Source organism: Dromaius novaehollandiae, chromosome 4 (assembly GCF_036370855.1).
Source record: "Dromaius novaehollandiae isolate bDroNov1 chromosome 4, bDroNov1.hap1, whole genome shotgun sequence".
Classification (NCBI taxonomy): domain Eukaryota; kingdom Metazoa; phylum Chordata; class Aves; order Casuariiformes; family Dromaiidae; genus Dromaius; species Dromaius novaehollandiae.
In genome coordinates, this window is record NC_088101.1 from 10,996,603 (window position 1) to 11,012,934 (window position 16,332).

Genomic DNA, 16,332 nt, shown 5'->3' on the forward strand with positions numbered 1-16,332 from the left:
AAATGTGTACAGTTGATAGACTTAAAATGTTGGCTTTCAGCAGTGAAGTGGCCTTGGCGAGTGGATAGATTTTGTTGTAACAGGCATTAGCACTAGCTAATTTGGGGCACTTTATTAGTGCAGTTTCTGAGAGCCTCAGCTTCTGGGAAATGTGACTCACATCTGGACTTAACTAAGGTGTGCATTAACTAGCCTTTGTACTGCTGCTGTTGTGGCTGACTGCCAGACTTCTGCACAGTTTTCCTACTGGAAGGCAATCATGTCTGTCAGTAGAATTCTATATCTTTTGCAAGAAGGTTTGCTTTTTGGTAGTGACCAGTTATTTGGTTTAGCTGCAGCTCTATGAATGAAGCTTTAAAGTGTGCGCTGGAGAGGAAATAATATTATTGGTAGCAAGTGTAGATTCTGCAATGTAGCAAGGGAATTTCAGAGCTCGTAGACCTCTAGGTGACTTTGAGGGGGAAGTACCCCTGGAGACATTAAGCAGCTTCATTCGTGGTAGCGCAAAGCACAGGACAGACAGGTTTCCTTCCTCAGCCGATTCACTGAAGTATGTTCGTGTCTGTGTGTGCAGCTGTGTGAGAAACTGAACAAGGAAGTGACTTGTTCAAAAGTGCAGGACAGAACTGATGACTGAACAGAAGCAGCTGTTGCCAGTAGTCAGCCATCCTTAGCGGAGAACTTAAAAGCTGTGTGACATTGTAAGATGATTTTACATATTATTTAATAAAGTAATATTCAATGCAGTGTGACAAATTTCATTTAGCTTTAAGCTTATTTTCATTACGTTAGCATTTGTCCTGTCTTGAAAAGGTTGGATCAGAATAAGGGATGTTATTTCTCACAGCAGGTCTTTCTTAATTTCAGGTTGAAGATGAAGATGATATTGAATCCGGTGATCAAGGGGATGATGATGAGGATGGGGAAGAAGAGGAGCAAGACTAATGTGTTTTTGTGTGTTACCATGAAAACTAGATTGCCTTGTGTTACGGAAAAAACTAAAACAAAAACTGTTATTGGTATACAAAGCAAATGATCTGCTTAAGAAGCAGAGGGGAAACTGGTAACTGTGGGACTAGTTATAAGTTGCTCAAGTGTTTGAAAACCCTTCATACTAGGAAAAGCAAACAAAAATCACTGTTTAAGTTCTACATGAGCATCCTAAATTGTACTTGTTTAGAACTTGCTTTAGACACTGTTTAAAGCATGGGTATGACAATGCTTCTGCCTCAGTTCATTGTCATTGACAGGAGTTCTGTGCGTTTGTCTACCGTTTTAACTTTTCGGAGCTCTTAACATGATTAAATACAAAAGTATTTGGTTTAACATCTGTCAAATGGAATCATTGCCTCTGCCTTCAGAATGGAGCTTCGCTGTAGTTCGTGGCTTCCTTTAAAGAGCAGGGGCGAGGTTGAAGGGTTGGGGTGGCTGCGGAGTGCCCTGGCCACCCTGCCGGCCTCGCGGACCCCTTCTCTAGAAGCGAATGAACCTGCACGGCGTAGAGTGCCTTGACACCTGACACGGCTGCATTTGGGACCTCCCAGAGGGAACCCAAGGGAGACTGCAACACTATGCTAATAACGTGGAAGAGGTTTCACCGAAATCTGCACAAGAGAGGTAGCATTTTTAAGAAGAATATCTTTGGAAAACAAAGATAAAAATACTCATTCTAAGGATATAATGTGCTACCAAGTCAGCGTAAAAAAATATATATATAATTCTGACTACTTCAGTAAGGAGATGAAAACTACTATGATTTATATAACTTATTGGCTCTTGATGAGTAAATAAAAGATGAAATTTTAAGAGAAGACTGAATACAGTAAATGCATCAATTTCATTTTTTGGTACTAAAAATAGGTATATCCACTTAGTACTCATCCTCTTGTCCTGCTTTAATAAAATATATTTTAAATACACATGTAAAATTGTCTGAAATCCCATCTAGCTGGCTAGATCCAAGTAGTAAAATACAGTGACCTGGGGTCTTAAGAAATGAGCAAATACTTATAATAGTTCAGTCTTTGTATTTTTTTTCTAACACCATAGACTTAAGCAGCTGCTTAACTTCAGAGCCTCCCCCCTGCAACAGCTTCTTAATCAAATGATAAGCTGTAAGCAAGCAACTTGAGGTTTCTATCCTCAGCTGTTGCCTGTCCAACTTGATTCTTTTTCTAAGCTGTGCAAAAATCTAAAAACTGAGGGAAGAGGCTGTTTTGGACAGCTTGGGTTAGTACTTCTACTCATGTGACAGCAGTTGCAGATATAGAGGCATCTTAGTGACTGTATTTTGATTCCCAGGCACTGCTTTCTCTATACTTAAAAAAAAGAAAAAAGAAAGAAAAAAAGAAAGGGGGGGGGCAGGAGACAGAAAAACTGCAAACAGGAAAAAGCCAGAGTGGAAGGTCTGAGTGGTTTTTGCTGCTTGCTCAGTGATGTGAACAATTTCTAAAAGAAAGGACAGTTTGGCTACTTGAAAAAACTGGTAAGAAGAAACCCATTGCAGAAATAAAGCCAGACCAGCTATTACTGAATTACAAAACACATCTGTCTTGCAGGTATGGCTCTCCTTTTTCCATTAAATGCATGAAAGCTTAGAGTATCTTAGATAAAGCTACTAAATTTATCCAGCTAGAAATGTGAGGGTGCCTGTTATGGTCCCAGCCCTAGTTGTTACCTTATAAGGAGTACATGTGTAAAAGCTGTGAGCAAAGGAAGCATTAGAAAGTAGGAAGCTGATGCAGCTGCTCCCAGAATTGGCTGGGTTTGTTTAGTAGCAGTGTCCTTGGGGTTGATTTTTTCAAAGCTTGTCCCCAGTACTGTCCTTGATCCCTGTGGTGCCTGGAGTTCAGAGCTGTGGTTGCAGAGATGGTTGCAATGGGCTGTTCCTTCTGGGAAAGGCTCGGTGCTGCTGCGAAGTTTCCAGTATTTCAAAGCATGGCAAGAATGTGCTGTTCTCTTGAGGAGAACAAGATGCAAGTGTTGGACTGCTCTGGACTGAGCTGCGGCGTGAGCTTTCCTCAGGTAAATTGTGACTTAAATGGGAAAATCATTGCTCTTGGGGTTTTTCAGAAAAGACAGGCAATAGATGGACTACTTTGTGCACTGTTCAGTGTGGACTTCAGGATCTACTTTCTGTGGCAGCTGCCTCAGTAGAAGGTGGCTTAATAGTGGCTTTGACAACAGACAGGTCTTGCTGCATTTTTTTGCTTTTTCTTGCTAAGGGAAAAAATAAAGGGCATTTACTCTGCCAAGAGTTTTATTTAGAGGTCTTATAAAGCTGGTTTGGGTGATACCTGGCTTTTAATGTTAGTATGGAGAGTAATGATGAGCACTGTAGCTTCTGTCTGTTGATATGTAACTTCTGCCTAAGCTTTCTGTGTTTGGACTTAGTACAAAGTAGCATACCTACCACCCTCACACAGAGATAGAGTAGTCACAGAATGGAAGTATCAAAAATAGCTGAAGAATTTAGGTACCCCATGGTGTGCATGGATATAGGCTGAAATCTCTTACCCCCTGAAAATTCTGGGTGTCCCTGCAGGATTCTCCTTCAGTCACAATGCTATGAGACTCTCTAATGTTTAAAGAAGAAATCATCTTTGAGTCATAATGTTGTCTTTGTAAGCTGGGAAAGAAAAAATGGGATTTAGATCTGGACTTGACGGTATGGGCTTCATATGTGATAACCTAGATAGTTCTAGTTGTCAGCTCCTCTAATATTGATGTGAGGTTAAACTCTTGCCTAAACTGAATTTTGCCATCACAGAGTTTTCTGTAACTTTCAGCACTCAAAATACTCCTGGGTGTTGGAAGAAACGTGTGCCAAAGCACCGGTGTTACAGGCAAGGGGAGATGGCTGGATCAGTTCCTCACTGCTTTGGAGTTATTGGGGTTATAGAAAATGTCCCCTCGAGTCTTCTTTCATGAGAAGGGCGAAGGCAAGGCTTGGAGTTCAGCTCAGTCCGGTTGGCCTCCCTGGAAAACAGCCCTTCGGATGCACGGAGAGCATTGTCCGTAGTGCCTGTGGTGCCTGTCTCGTGTACTGCGGCATGGACTCGTTGCCAAGTGCTGTTTCTCCTGACCAGACCTGAGGCCTATTAAGTTTTGTAAAACTTCCCTCAAGCTTCCCACTGGCCTTTCTTCCATTGTGGCTGGAACGTACAATTAAATGTGGTGGTCGTCTGAGCTGGGGATGAGGTTTTCCTGACAGTTGGAGTCTCTTATATAAATGGCATTGATGAGAATTGTAGTGGGATTTTTGCTCCAACCTGGAAGCTAATTTAGGGGTTCCTGGAGGTTATATGCCTTAGGCGTAGAACTGTACCCTTTATAATCAGAGCCCTGAATTAGGGCCATAACTGATTATGGATGGCACTTTCAAATCATCTTCCTAACACATCCAAAATGGAGCTCCCATTTCTTCTGCTGATAATAGTGATTGAGTCATTCACTGCATGTTTTTGCCCTCTGAAATCCAGCATGCCCTTCCTTTCTACTGTTGTATTAAACGCAGGGTTTTGTTTTGTTCTGCTTATAAACCTTGGTGGAGGTGACAGCTTCAATACCTGGGTGTCAACATTGCAGTTTGCTGCTGTTAGCAGTACCACCCCTCGGGAGTTGGTGACAGCCTGTGCTACCCTACTTGGAGGCAGACCTACTTACTGGTATCTACTTGCGCGTTTTCCCGCGCTGCCAACTGTCCCATGCAGCAGTGCTTTTCTTCGGGAGGGTCACTGCTGGCTCCTTCAGTAAAAAGCAAAGATGTCTATGGAGGAGTGGCGTCAAGAAGCCTGGTGGCTTCAACACACGGTGAACCTGGGAAGCTGATGGGGCCTGCAGAGCCAGACTAACCCTTCAGGGAACAGCAGTACAATCACCTCCCTCTCTGGGGGCTGGGCCCTGCAGGCTTTTGGTCCATTCTGTACACTTTTTATGTTGTCCTGCATGTTTTTATTTTGCTGTCTTCTGGGTGCCTTTCTGCAACATCTGTAAAAATGCTGTGGGCAGAAGTAAGCAGATGCTTACATAAGCTATCTTTAGTATGTAAGAATACCCTAGAAGGCAAGTGCACCTCTCTAAAGTGGAGGGAAGGGGAGGGAGGAACAGAAGATAGGTGGAAAATAAATGGACCTTGTCCTTAAACTGATGAGGCAGAATCACCTGAAAAATAATCGTAAAGGGATTCAGGATGAGAAAGCACAAAGCATACGATTGATGGTCTGGCCTAACACTGACCAAAGACTGTTAATCTGGCAAACTTACTTGGACATCAGTGCCTCTCTCAAATAGTGGTATGCCACAATTTTTTTTTTTTTTTTTTTTTTTTTTTTTTTTTTGCCATTCTCTGCAGTGTTGTACTTGGGAGATTTTTTCTTACTTCTGGATGCAACTCTAAAATGTCTGAAATTGCAAAAATGAAGGAAGAGATAACTAGGCAGGGTAGGAAGTGCAGGAGACAGACAAACTGGTTACAAACAGGTTTTAAATAGGCTTGTTCAAAGCTTTCTTCCCAATTAAAAAACCTGTTTTTGTTGATGGTTTTATTGCACCATCCTAGCGGTACATCTTCCTGCTGGTAGCAGACGTGTCTAGATTATAACTGTATGATCGTTAAATGGGTGGCCTTTGCCTGGGAGGTATTCACTTGACTGTGCACTCTTGACTATGTCATGAAAATGGGATTTATTTTTGTTTCCTTTGAATATTTTCTTGTCCCGTCATGATTCGGACATTGTGAACACAGTATTTTTCCTCACCCTGAGCTGGTTTTGGATCCTTTTCACCTAGTCCCTTTTTAAAGTCAGCAATTGATATTGAGATGGTAAATAGATCATAAATGTCTAGCTTATTGCACGTACTGAGATCAGTACAGATAAACAGGCTAAGAAGCTCTGACCTGCAAAGAGTACAAGGAATGAAGAACAGAAAGCAAGTAATTCTGATTATTGTATTCAAATAGTAAAGCACCATGACCTGCCTTGAGTGCATGTTCAGAACCGGCAGCTATGGTGCCCTCCTAAACCTTTCGGTGCCTTTCTTTCAGTGTAAGGGATTTGAGAAAGGGCCCAGTACTGCCTGGTCTGAACATGGCAAGTCTTTGCACCTTCTAAGACAGGTGCTGCAGCATCTTCTAGATCAATTATATGCAAGGTATGGACTTCAGGAAAGCCAAAGCAACTCCATGCCATTCCGGCTGAGCTAGCTCAAGGCTCCCCTGGAGCAGCATGTCATAAGACTACCTGCTCAAAGCCTTTTTGCAGAAACTGTGCCCTGAGTTTGTCCTTTTCAAAGCTTTCCCTTCTGCAGCATGGCTGCTTTTTAACAGCAGTGAAACAAACGGCAGCAGTTTGCGGTGGTTCTGGTGAAGGCAAACAGCTGAAGGGTCAAATATTTTTGAGTTCCTGTTGGCTAATAGCAGCCTGTTTCTGTATGTGCTGCAGCAGAGTACTAGTGAACAACATCTCTGCTCAAAGCCTGTGTCCCTGTGCATTTTATGCTCTATCCCAAAGCTCTCTATATAGGCATTCCCCAGGTTGTGTTCCCATACTTACTCTGGCCTTGTCACTTCCTACCTTCTTTATTGTCTTTCTGCATCTCCTTCTCCTAAAAACCCTCACACCCCTCTCTCCCTTGCTGCTGCCTGTGTTTGCAGATAGAAAGGCCCCTCTGGTTTCAGCTACCTGGTGTATTTATCCCCTAGTGACAACGGGCGCTCTCACCTTCTTCAGTCAAACATCAAGTTCATCACAGGTGCTGTAGTACCACAGCAATGACATCAGAGTGCAACTGCCCCCTTATAAGGGGGGGTTGTGATCTATTTGTGAACTCAAGACTGCTTCCCAATCTCAAGCCATTGTCTGTGATGTCTGGCGATAGACTGCATTTTCTGGAGCACATGGATTGCTTCACAAATTGTGAGTCCGGACTGCAGCTTCAGCCTGCAGCCTTACCTCTGTTACGCAGCCTCTGCCTGCTCCCAGTCTTCTGCAAACTGAAAAATGACCCAATCCTGTCCATTTGGGTGGAGTCTTTCCTGGAAAATAAAATCACAACAAAGGGTTCATTAATGCACAGAAGCTAGTGGAAGTGATCATTTTTTGTAAATGCTTTCCTAGAAATTCCCCCTTTCTCAAAACTAGGGCAATAAGGGAAAAATTGAAACGGGAGAAAGGGGAGGCCAAGAAATCAAATCCCCAGGTGCTGGGGTGCACAGGTACAGGGGCTGTGGGTGTCCATGAAACATGGTGGCTTACTCGAGCCCTTCTGCTGACAGTTACTGCAATCAATCTGTGTTTGGAGGTAGGAGTGGGACTTAAAGCTGGCAAAGTTGATGTACCGCAGGGTTGGGTCGGGGGCCTGGCTATTAGCTGCCCTGTCATTCCCTCTTCTCTCAATGTTTTTGTACTTGAGTGCCCTTCCCAGGCCATCCTGCTCACTTAACCGTGCCATCTCGTGAGCAGTTCAGGTCTGGCCTTGTCCCGCGAGTGCTTCCTCTCCTCTGCCCACAAGAAACACTGGAACAAAACTGGCCCCTTTTCTCCTGCTCTTCCTGAGGGCCCAAACATTAGCTGAAGAGCAGCATCCCAACTTGAAAGAAACTAGCTGACCAGCTTACCCTAGCATCATGCCTTCACGCTCACGCAGGAGGCAGTGCAAGAGCAGCTACCCTCGAAAGGCTGAAATCCCTGTGGCGAGCCAAGTCACGCAGGCGTGAGGGCCGGCAACCTGCACTTTCTGGCACGGCAGGAAATGCTGGGCAGGTGCAGCACTGAAGTACCAACCCATCCTCCTAAACTTAGCCTAAAACACGTTAGTTTTCTCCATTCCAGAAAAGGCAGCAGAAGGGGGTGTTACGGTCATTTCCAAGAGAAATGTGCTATGTGCTCTACTACCTAAATAGCACTGCATTACATTAGTGTAAGTACAAAGCGTGCTGCACTTACAACTCCCCCGGGGAAGGAATGGGCTCTCCGTTAGACTATGAGGGCAAGATCTTTCTTTGCAGTTTCTCAAGTGTGGCACATACATTTCCAATGCTTTTTTCCATTAATGTCTTGTAGTTCATACTTTGATGGGCTGTATTCTTACTTTAAAAAAAAGGGGCTGGTTGCTTTTTGATTGTAAAAGAAGATTGGCTATGCTGTAGCCGGGAATGTGATAACGAAAATGGAGTGATTTCCAATTTGCCCATGCTTCTACTTAAGCTGTTAGGATACTCTATCAGATCAGATGAAATATCACTGACTTATTTATGCCAAATGCATCACACTCTTATCTTGCTACAACACACTTGGGTTACGGTGATTGGATAAAGCAGTACAGAGGGACAAACTTAGCATGACTGCATTTTTGTCAAGAAACAAGATAGAGGAACTTATGTTAAGGCTTCAAATTAACTCATTATGGCAATCAATTATTCCCTTCCCTGCTCTCTGTGTAACAAGGGAGTAAGCAAAAATTCTCTGTATTTCACAGGGCAATTTGTGCAAGTAGCAACTCATGCCTTTTGTAGCACAGCTCTGGTGTGAAAAGAGGAGGGAAAAAAACCCATTTTTGATCTATTTGCTATTCCTCCCTACTGCTATTTGGGAAATGAGATTGGAAGATGGGATTAGAGTCCTAATACTTGTTTCTCGCTGTTACACCCTTTGGCATGTTTCTACATTCTTCCTCCTGCCTACGTGTAACCGCAACGTGCACGTGGGTGTATGTGCGGTCTGCACGAGGCAGCCTCGTCACAGACCCTTCGCAGAAACGAGTGCTGGGAGGTGCCATCTACGGCCGAGTCCTCACCAGGCGCGATGCTCCGACCAACGTCAGTGCAATACGTACGCCTGTAAGCACCTTGCTGAACAGCCTGAAACTGCACAAGCTTTTGGGAGAGGCTGGTCACTGCTCAGGCCGCATTTAAGTCTTCTCTGCTTTGCTCCTGGGAACTAGGCTGGCACCCTGCGATCTAAACCGCCTGCTCAAGCTCGCAGGAGCTGGTAACACCAGGCACGGGCTAGCAGCGTTGCCCATCGTGAAGATGGTTTGAAGGGGGCGACAGGTAGGTAAGACTGCAGTGACTGGGGATTTTTTTTTCAGGGCATCTCCTGCCTTTCTTGAACCTTGGCCCCTCACTGTGGGCTGGTGTGGTGAATCGCTGTCACCAGAGAGGTAGTTGCAGCACTTAACAGACTGCTTTGTGCTAAGTTTCTAGCCATATTATGAAGGCACTAGGTTTGCTGTGCATATTTGACTCCTTTACTCCACAAACCAAGCAGAGAACATGCCATTTATTTGAAGGAACATTTCAGAAAAGAGAAATTGGTCTGATAGTCCCTGTGATCACCCCCTACCACTTATATCAGAAAACAATAACCTTATGACACTGCTCTTGATAAAGGACATCTTAGCGGGAGGAAACGGTGATGCAGCATATTCAGATCCTGTGGCTAAAGGTGAAGGTCAGGCCAAGGCTGAAAATGCCATTGGTGCATAGTGTCGGGCCTTGAAGCTGAAAATGTCACTGCTGGGGAGAGAGGGGACAGTCAGTGGTCAGTAGCAGTTGCTCGCAGGCAGCATGTGTTTTGCTAGAAGCAGTATAATAAATCAAAGGGCAGACAGCTTGCTTGATTGGCAGAGATACTAATGCTGGTGAAGAGGAGTCGTTGCTCCGCAGGCTAGCACATACACAAGTGAGAAGATCCTTGAGACAGCAAGTGCTCTGGGGTTAGTGTAACAGAGGGGCCTCACGCAGACCCCTGTGAGATCGAGCGACAGACAAGCCCTGACTCACAGCACTGAGAAAAATGAAGCAGCCCCAAACACGGGTGAGACCTGAGGCGCGGGACAGCTGAGACTCCCCCCAGCCATGTCAGCAGACCCAGCTATCCCAGCCAGATCAGTATCTCCTGACTGACCCAGGGTCTTCTGGCTACGTGACAGACCGGGTGAGGGAACCGCTTCCCACCTCGCGGGGCTGACGGGGCGAGGGCGAGGCCTGGGAATGGCGAGCATGGGTCGCAACATCAAGTCCGTGCTATGGAAATGAAGCATTTTCCGTTCTCTTGCTGCATTTTCATGTAGGCAACAGAAGAACGGTCTAACTTTTCCACCAGTCTCTGGTCAGAAAAAGTCTCTGGTTTCTTCGTGTCAAGAAAATCACCAGGAGCTGCACGGCATGGGGAGGCGCCTGGCGCTGCAGTCGCTTTTCTCAACTAAGACAGGCCCCATGGGAGGACAGCGCCCCACAGTCAGAGATGGGGAAGTCTAACATCTAGGTTTCATCGCCAACACGAGGTTCCCAGGGTTTCCCCGGTGCCTGCTGAGATGCCAGGGCAAAGGCCCGGTGGAGCCAGGGCTCTTGGCAAGGCAGGAGTTTCGAACTGCCCTGTCCCAAACCAAGGACCATGTGGCGAGCCTGAAGAAGCCCAGCTCCGCTCCCACCGAGGGACACAGGCTGGCTCCTCAGCTTCTGGCCACTTGCTGCCGTGAAGCTTCTTGGGACACAGAGGTGCCAAAGGTGGAGCTGGTGTTTACGCGGTTCTTAACCATGCAGCCCCCAGACCTCCCAGAGAGCAGCAGCCAGCCTCCAAAAGCACTGCTTATTTGCTGCTTCGGCTCTGAACCACCTGCTCCTCTCCCTCGTTGCAGACAGGGTGTAGATGTGGGGATGAGAGTCAGGCCTGATATTAAGCCCACTCCCTTGTTATCTTTGGGCTTTTGACAATCGTTCCTCAAGAGGGGTGCAGAAAAAAAAGCATTGTGTCAAGGTCCACAGCTCTTCATTATACATTGTGTACAAGCCTCTTTGGTTTGGTCTGTGTAAAATACGCTGCAGCTGCTATCAAAGAGAAAATAATGGAGGGAGCCATCACATTAAATTTCAGATGCCTGCACTAGAGATACTGCTGTCAGAGACAGCTGTCTGAGGCACCCTTCATACTCAGCACGGAGAAGCTGGCACTTTCACAGCACGGATTTACCTGGCCTGTGTTAGGTCTCTACTCCACTCCTCAGCGGAGGGAAGGGCCACATTGCCGCATGCTCACATTTCTGACCCGAAAGGGTGTATCATGTGGGCTTTCACCAGTAAATCCAGCACAGATTTGGACACACAGCTGGGTAGACAGCTTAGCTCCCTATGAGTTATGATCCAAACGAAGGGGATCCACCGGTAATTAGGGGAGCCCTGAGACATGCGATGGTTTAAGCTGTCAGCACGAGCCTTCCTGAACCTCATTCAGGGACAGATTCTTGCTGCTGAATGCTCACATTGAGATTCAGTCTAAACTGAGACCAAAGCACAGTCAAACCTTGGCTTCATGTCATCCTCCGTGCCAGGAGCAAGCTGGGTAATCACAGCAGAGTCACAAGCCGTGACTCTGTTTGCCCTCCTGCTGGATCCCAGGCTCTCCTCTGTGTGCTTTTAGCCCCCCGAAAACGGTGATATAAAGTACAGTGAGTTTGCTGCAGGCTGCGTTCCCCTCTCGGCAGCTCGGGGTGGGGGTATGGGGGGTAAGGGGGGGGGGGGGTCCGTCTGGGAGGTAACAGGAAAGCTGCAGAGGGAAGCAGTTAGATCTTGTTTGCCCCAGGCACATCTCTGCAGCCACCTGGGCCTCCACAGTGATCCTGCTTCCCCTCGGATTTTGCGTGTGTCTGCATGGGGGGGGGGGGGCTGCAGCTGGGCACCACTCTCCAGCGCTTCCAGCACTGCAGACTAACCAGCGTTACTGGATAACGCTGGCCAGAAGTGCCAGGGCTTGTACTGGTGATCCCTGAGCTTCAGTCTCTGCCATCCGAACTGAGCTGAAGACTTCTGCCGCCTGGCAGAGCAAGAAGGCTGACGTGCGCTGAGCTCCAGCTTGGCCACCAGAGGTCACGGTGCCCACACGCACGGTCTGAAAGCTGCTATAAAGCCGTCCTGAAGTACATGCTGAGAACTCCAAGTTGCAGCTACAATGGTTAAAGAAACGTAGGCATTTCCAAACTAGCTAGACGGTTGCTTTTGGTTTTGAATAGCGTTTTAGGGCAAACACAGCAAAAAAAAATTATTACTCTGCTACCTAAGTCTAGCAATTCTCAACCCAAAATCATTTTAGTACCTGCCACAGTTTGAGGGTGTAAGGTTATCCGAAACAGGGGCTCCTAACGCAACTTGGGTTTGGAGCTGCGCTGCAGAGAGACCATTGCTCTACGGAGGCAGCGCAACCAAGAGCGCTGTCCTGCACTCGCCTCGAAGACGCAAGGGCCACGCTTCCCAGCGCCGGGCTGGGCTCTGCGGGAAATGCCGTGCCCACTCCGGATACAGCGTGAACGCACCACCACAGGAGAGCACGGCTGCCTGCGGCTCTGCTGAGCCCGAGAGCTACGGGTGGCTGGTTCACCACTTCAGGTACCTACCTACCTGCCCTGCGCTACCACAGATATTCAGGCTTGCTCAGGACCATGCTGACTTTATGCAGTTCAGACTAACTGCTGGCACTGTCCTGCCCTGTCACCGCAAGAGAAGGCAATTTTATCTTCCAGCAGTCGAGCTTATGGAGAGATGTATTGCCAGTTAAAACCCATCTGATGCACGTTATTGCAAGACAGTTGTGTAGATGATGCAGTAGAGTTGGCCTTGATAGATTGGTGGGAGTTGTTGGGGGGGGGGAGTAACCTGCTGTCTCTTCTAATATGGCACTTACAGAGGGGAAAATAAGACAGGCTGCCAGGTCTCAGGTAACCCAACTCTTTCCCTGGAGCTGTGGGCTTTGTTCAGGGAGAGAGTGACAAACTCTTTTTACTCTCTGCTTGCTGGCTGCTGTCTCACTGCGTTGGGGCTTAGTTGTGACGGTCTCCAGAAGTACCTGAGAGAGCAGTTTTATCTTCTGTAGCAGGTGTAGTGTTCCTCTTGGATGTCAGCTGTGGAGCAGACCAGACAGGGCCCTGTTCATTGCACTGCTTTTCTTCTGGTGCACGAGCTATTCACAGCACTGGACATGTGGACAGCATTTGCACTGGGTACTAGGTCGCAGATGCTTTCCTTCCTGGGTAGCCGTGACTGGCCACAAATTGCGCAGTGTGATTTTATACCCGGGGGGGCAGATAAGGAGACTGTTGCTGCATGGAGATCTAATCTTGGACATCTCTGGGCTTCACAGGACGCAGATGACAGAGAATGCCTCGCTCCATGTTTGCAGCAAAAATTGAAGTGAGGCAGTCTCTCAGCCTGAACAGAGCCGGGTTGGCAGCTCCTCTCACATCTTGTTGGCTTTCAACCTCGATGAGCACTTGGCCATGACTAGAGCAACTGGACCACTTGCGGGCCAGTGAGTGCTGCCTTTGATCCATCACAGTCACTGGTCAGGGCTCCAGGAAAACAGCAGAGTGGGTGTTCCCTGCGTTCAGTATTAGGGCACGCTCTTCTCACGGTGTGACCGTGCCTTGTCTGCCGCAGGTCAGGGTGTTAGCACGAAGAACAGAAGATATCGTCTCTCCCACAGATATTCAAGGTTGGCCCTGCACTGCAATATGACAACACTGTGGGCAGACGGGACTCAGGCCTGGCCCTGTCCTGCCCATCCCATCCCATCTCCAGACTTTTCCCCCTCTGACCTGTCCTTGCACAGTGTTAGCCTGTAGGGGTATATGTGCAAAGCAGCAGAACTGCCTGGGTTTGTGCAGGAAAGGCTTAAGCAGCAAATAGGACTCTTCAGCTGAGTTTGCTGTTGGATGTGCCAAGCAGCTATGAGATGATCAACCCCCTTGTCCCTACTCCGTAGGCAAAATAAAGAGAACCTTTTCTAACCGGAAATATCAGCATGCTTGAGGACATGCGCAGCGTGAGTGGTAGGTAAAAGTGTTCAAGCAATCTTTTTAAAGAATTCTAAGTTGTTTTAAAGCACAGAATAGAAGAAAAATCTGGATATAAAACAATTCTTCATGGAATTAAACTCTTCCAGCTTTTTCAGTACTAATTGTGTCAAGGTTTCTCTTCCCTCACACAATAGGAACCAGAATGTGCTGCCTGAAAGGTTTAAATGTAGAAACCCTGTTGTTTGTTGGGAGGGGTTTTTGAGTTTCTTTTCAGGAGAGTTGTTTTGCCAAACACCTTTTGGTTGGAAAAACAGTTTCCAGGTGGCTATAGAAGACAGCCTATGTTAGGATGCCCGGTGTATGTGCAAAGGGCTTCTCTGGCCTGTCAAGGCCACAGGCGTGTACTAGAATATGGGCAGCTGCCAAGGGACTGATTCAAGGGAGCTGCTTGTCATAGCAGCCAGTCAATTTTGGCCCAGAGCAAAAAGCAAAGACAGCAGTGATTGAACCTCGAGATGACAGCAGCAAGAAAACTCTCACCATGCAACTCGGTTCTCTTCTTCTCCCCTCTGCGTAGCTGCTCCAGCATGCATACAGCGAACGCTCCCAAGTGCTGGCCCTGGTGGCTCATCCAGCAGGGGAGGGGACAGAGTACTCTTTGTTGGAATACTTGTACGGTAACTGATCCTTTCTCAGTAGGAAATCGCGGGGCTGTGTCAGCAAGCCCAAATGTACAGGCACATGCCAAAGGTAGAGCAGAAACATGCCAAGTTCACTCATCACTCCAGGAAATCCGTTTGGATAAGAACATACTTTCTTTGTTTTTTTAAAAAAATCTCCCAGACACCTACACTCAACTGTCTGTCATAATCTGTCTGGAACTGATTTTTATCTTGCACCCTGTGCACTTCAATGGGAAGGAAGGGGGTGACGGTTGGGCAACTGATAAAAGGTTTCCGCTCTGAGCAACCTCAACTACAGATAGTCGATTACTCACACCTCTCCCTGGCAGGGCCCAGTCAACCTGCTTTTCACAGGTATTTCTAAGTGCATGTGCAGCTGCATGCCATAGGATTGGCCGCTGTGCCAAAGCTAATGGGGCTTGAACTGGTGTCCGAAGGGACCACCGCCGTGGTGATGAGGTCCCACTTGCCCAGCTTGTTCTGCCTGCGCCAGCTGGCCAAGAGATGTGACTGTGCCTCTGCACATGTGGCTTTGCTTCAAGTCTCTGTGCAGCCTTGAGGACTCTGCAGTAATACTCCCCAAATGATGGATGCTACTGAGTAGCCCTGCCAGTAGTGCCAGGTTTCTCTGGCTATGGCTCAGCAGTGGCCTTGAAGGGATTTCCAGACCACAAGAAATGTCACGACTCGCACTTCCTCATAAAGTGCTTTGCAAGTTCACAGAAGCAACTGGTCTTACGGCAAATGACACCCAACAACTAAGTAAAGATGCCCCTTATCCAAAGCTATCTTGTAGGAGATATGTTCTTCTGGGCTGGTTGCATCATCTGCACAAATCATTTACCTGGCCATCTAGAAAGGAGTGCTCTTCCTATGCACACAGAGAGTAAGGAAGTGTCTGAGCTGGACCCAGTGCTGTGAGTGAAGTGCTCTGACGTGAGTACTGTGGGACCCACGACCATTTCCTGGTGAAGTTTCATATACTCTTGAGTCACGTCTGCACTTTGCTCTAGAAACCTCCTCCTTTGACCTCGACATACAGCACGAAAGGCAGAATGAGAAATTCTTCCCATTCCTGCTTTTAGCCTTAAAGTTTAACTTTTATAATGGGGCTGGCTACACAGTATTTTTCCTCATCCTTCAACTCCTGCTTGAATGTTCCCGGTGATGCCCCCAGCTCCTTATCAGAGGTTTGTGTTGACTTCTGATTGAGTAGATAATACGAATGTTATTCTTTCTTCCCTGTTGCTTCAGGGAGATGCAATAGGACATTAGTCAAAACAATTGCTTCCAGGTACCTGCTGGTTGGGGAGTGACCTAGCTACAAATATCTGTTACTTGCAAATTTGCTGCCGTGTCTCTCTGAAGCATCTCCCAAGTGAAGTTGCAGGGGAACAGGCCTGATGAGACAGCAAGTCTTTGCATCTTTAAGAGGGTGACAGGTCTGACAGCAGCTACAAGTCAATGTGAGACCAGGAACTGCAGAGAGGATCACTGCTTTCTGCTGAAGCCACTCCTCACATCCAGCTCTCTGCTAGCAGGGGAAAGCAGTGCCCCTGTCTTTGGAGGATGGTGGCAGAGATGCCCAGCCAGGCTCCTAAGTGCCCGTTCTACAGGCTTTCAGCCTCAATGTGCATGAGCTGGGTAGCGCTCTGAGAGCATGCCCCGAGTGGCCACTTGCACGTGGTGCTCACGAGCTGTGGTGCTGCCTGGAAGGAGCCTGCTCTGAGGGACGAGTGCTCTTGCAATGCAAAGCCCACGCTCAGGTTCCCTCTGCATCTCCCGCTACTGTTTTCCAGTCTGATTTCCAGGCATGTTGTGCCTGTGTGTTGCATCAGTCCAGGGCCCAAAGAAACATGCT

General features: G+C 47.3%; 1 protein-coding gene across 4 annotated transcripts in view; it reads left to right on the forward strand.

Annotated features, from left to right (window-relative positions):
• USO1 (USO1 vesicle transport factor) overlaps window positions 1-1,811 on the forward strand; it is a 39,151-nt gene extending 37,340 nt beyond the window's left edge. For all 4 annotated transcript variants that reach the window (XM_064510396.1, XM_064510398.1, XM_064510397.1 and 1 more), the window contains one exon: window positions 868-1,811. In XM_064510396.1, coding sequence (XP_064366466.1) covers window positions 868-945 — 78 coding nt within the window. In that variant the 3' untranslated portion in view covers window positions 946-1,811. The remainder of the gene's footprint in view (window positions 1-867) is intronic.
• Window positions 1,812-16,332: the final 14,521 nt, after the last annotated feature.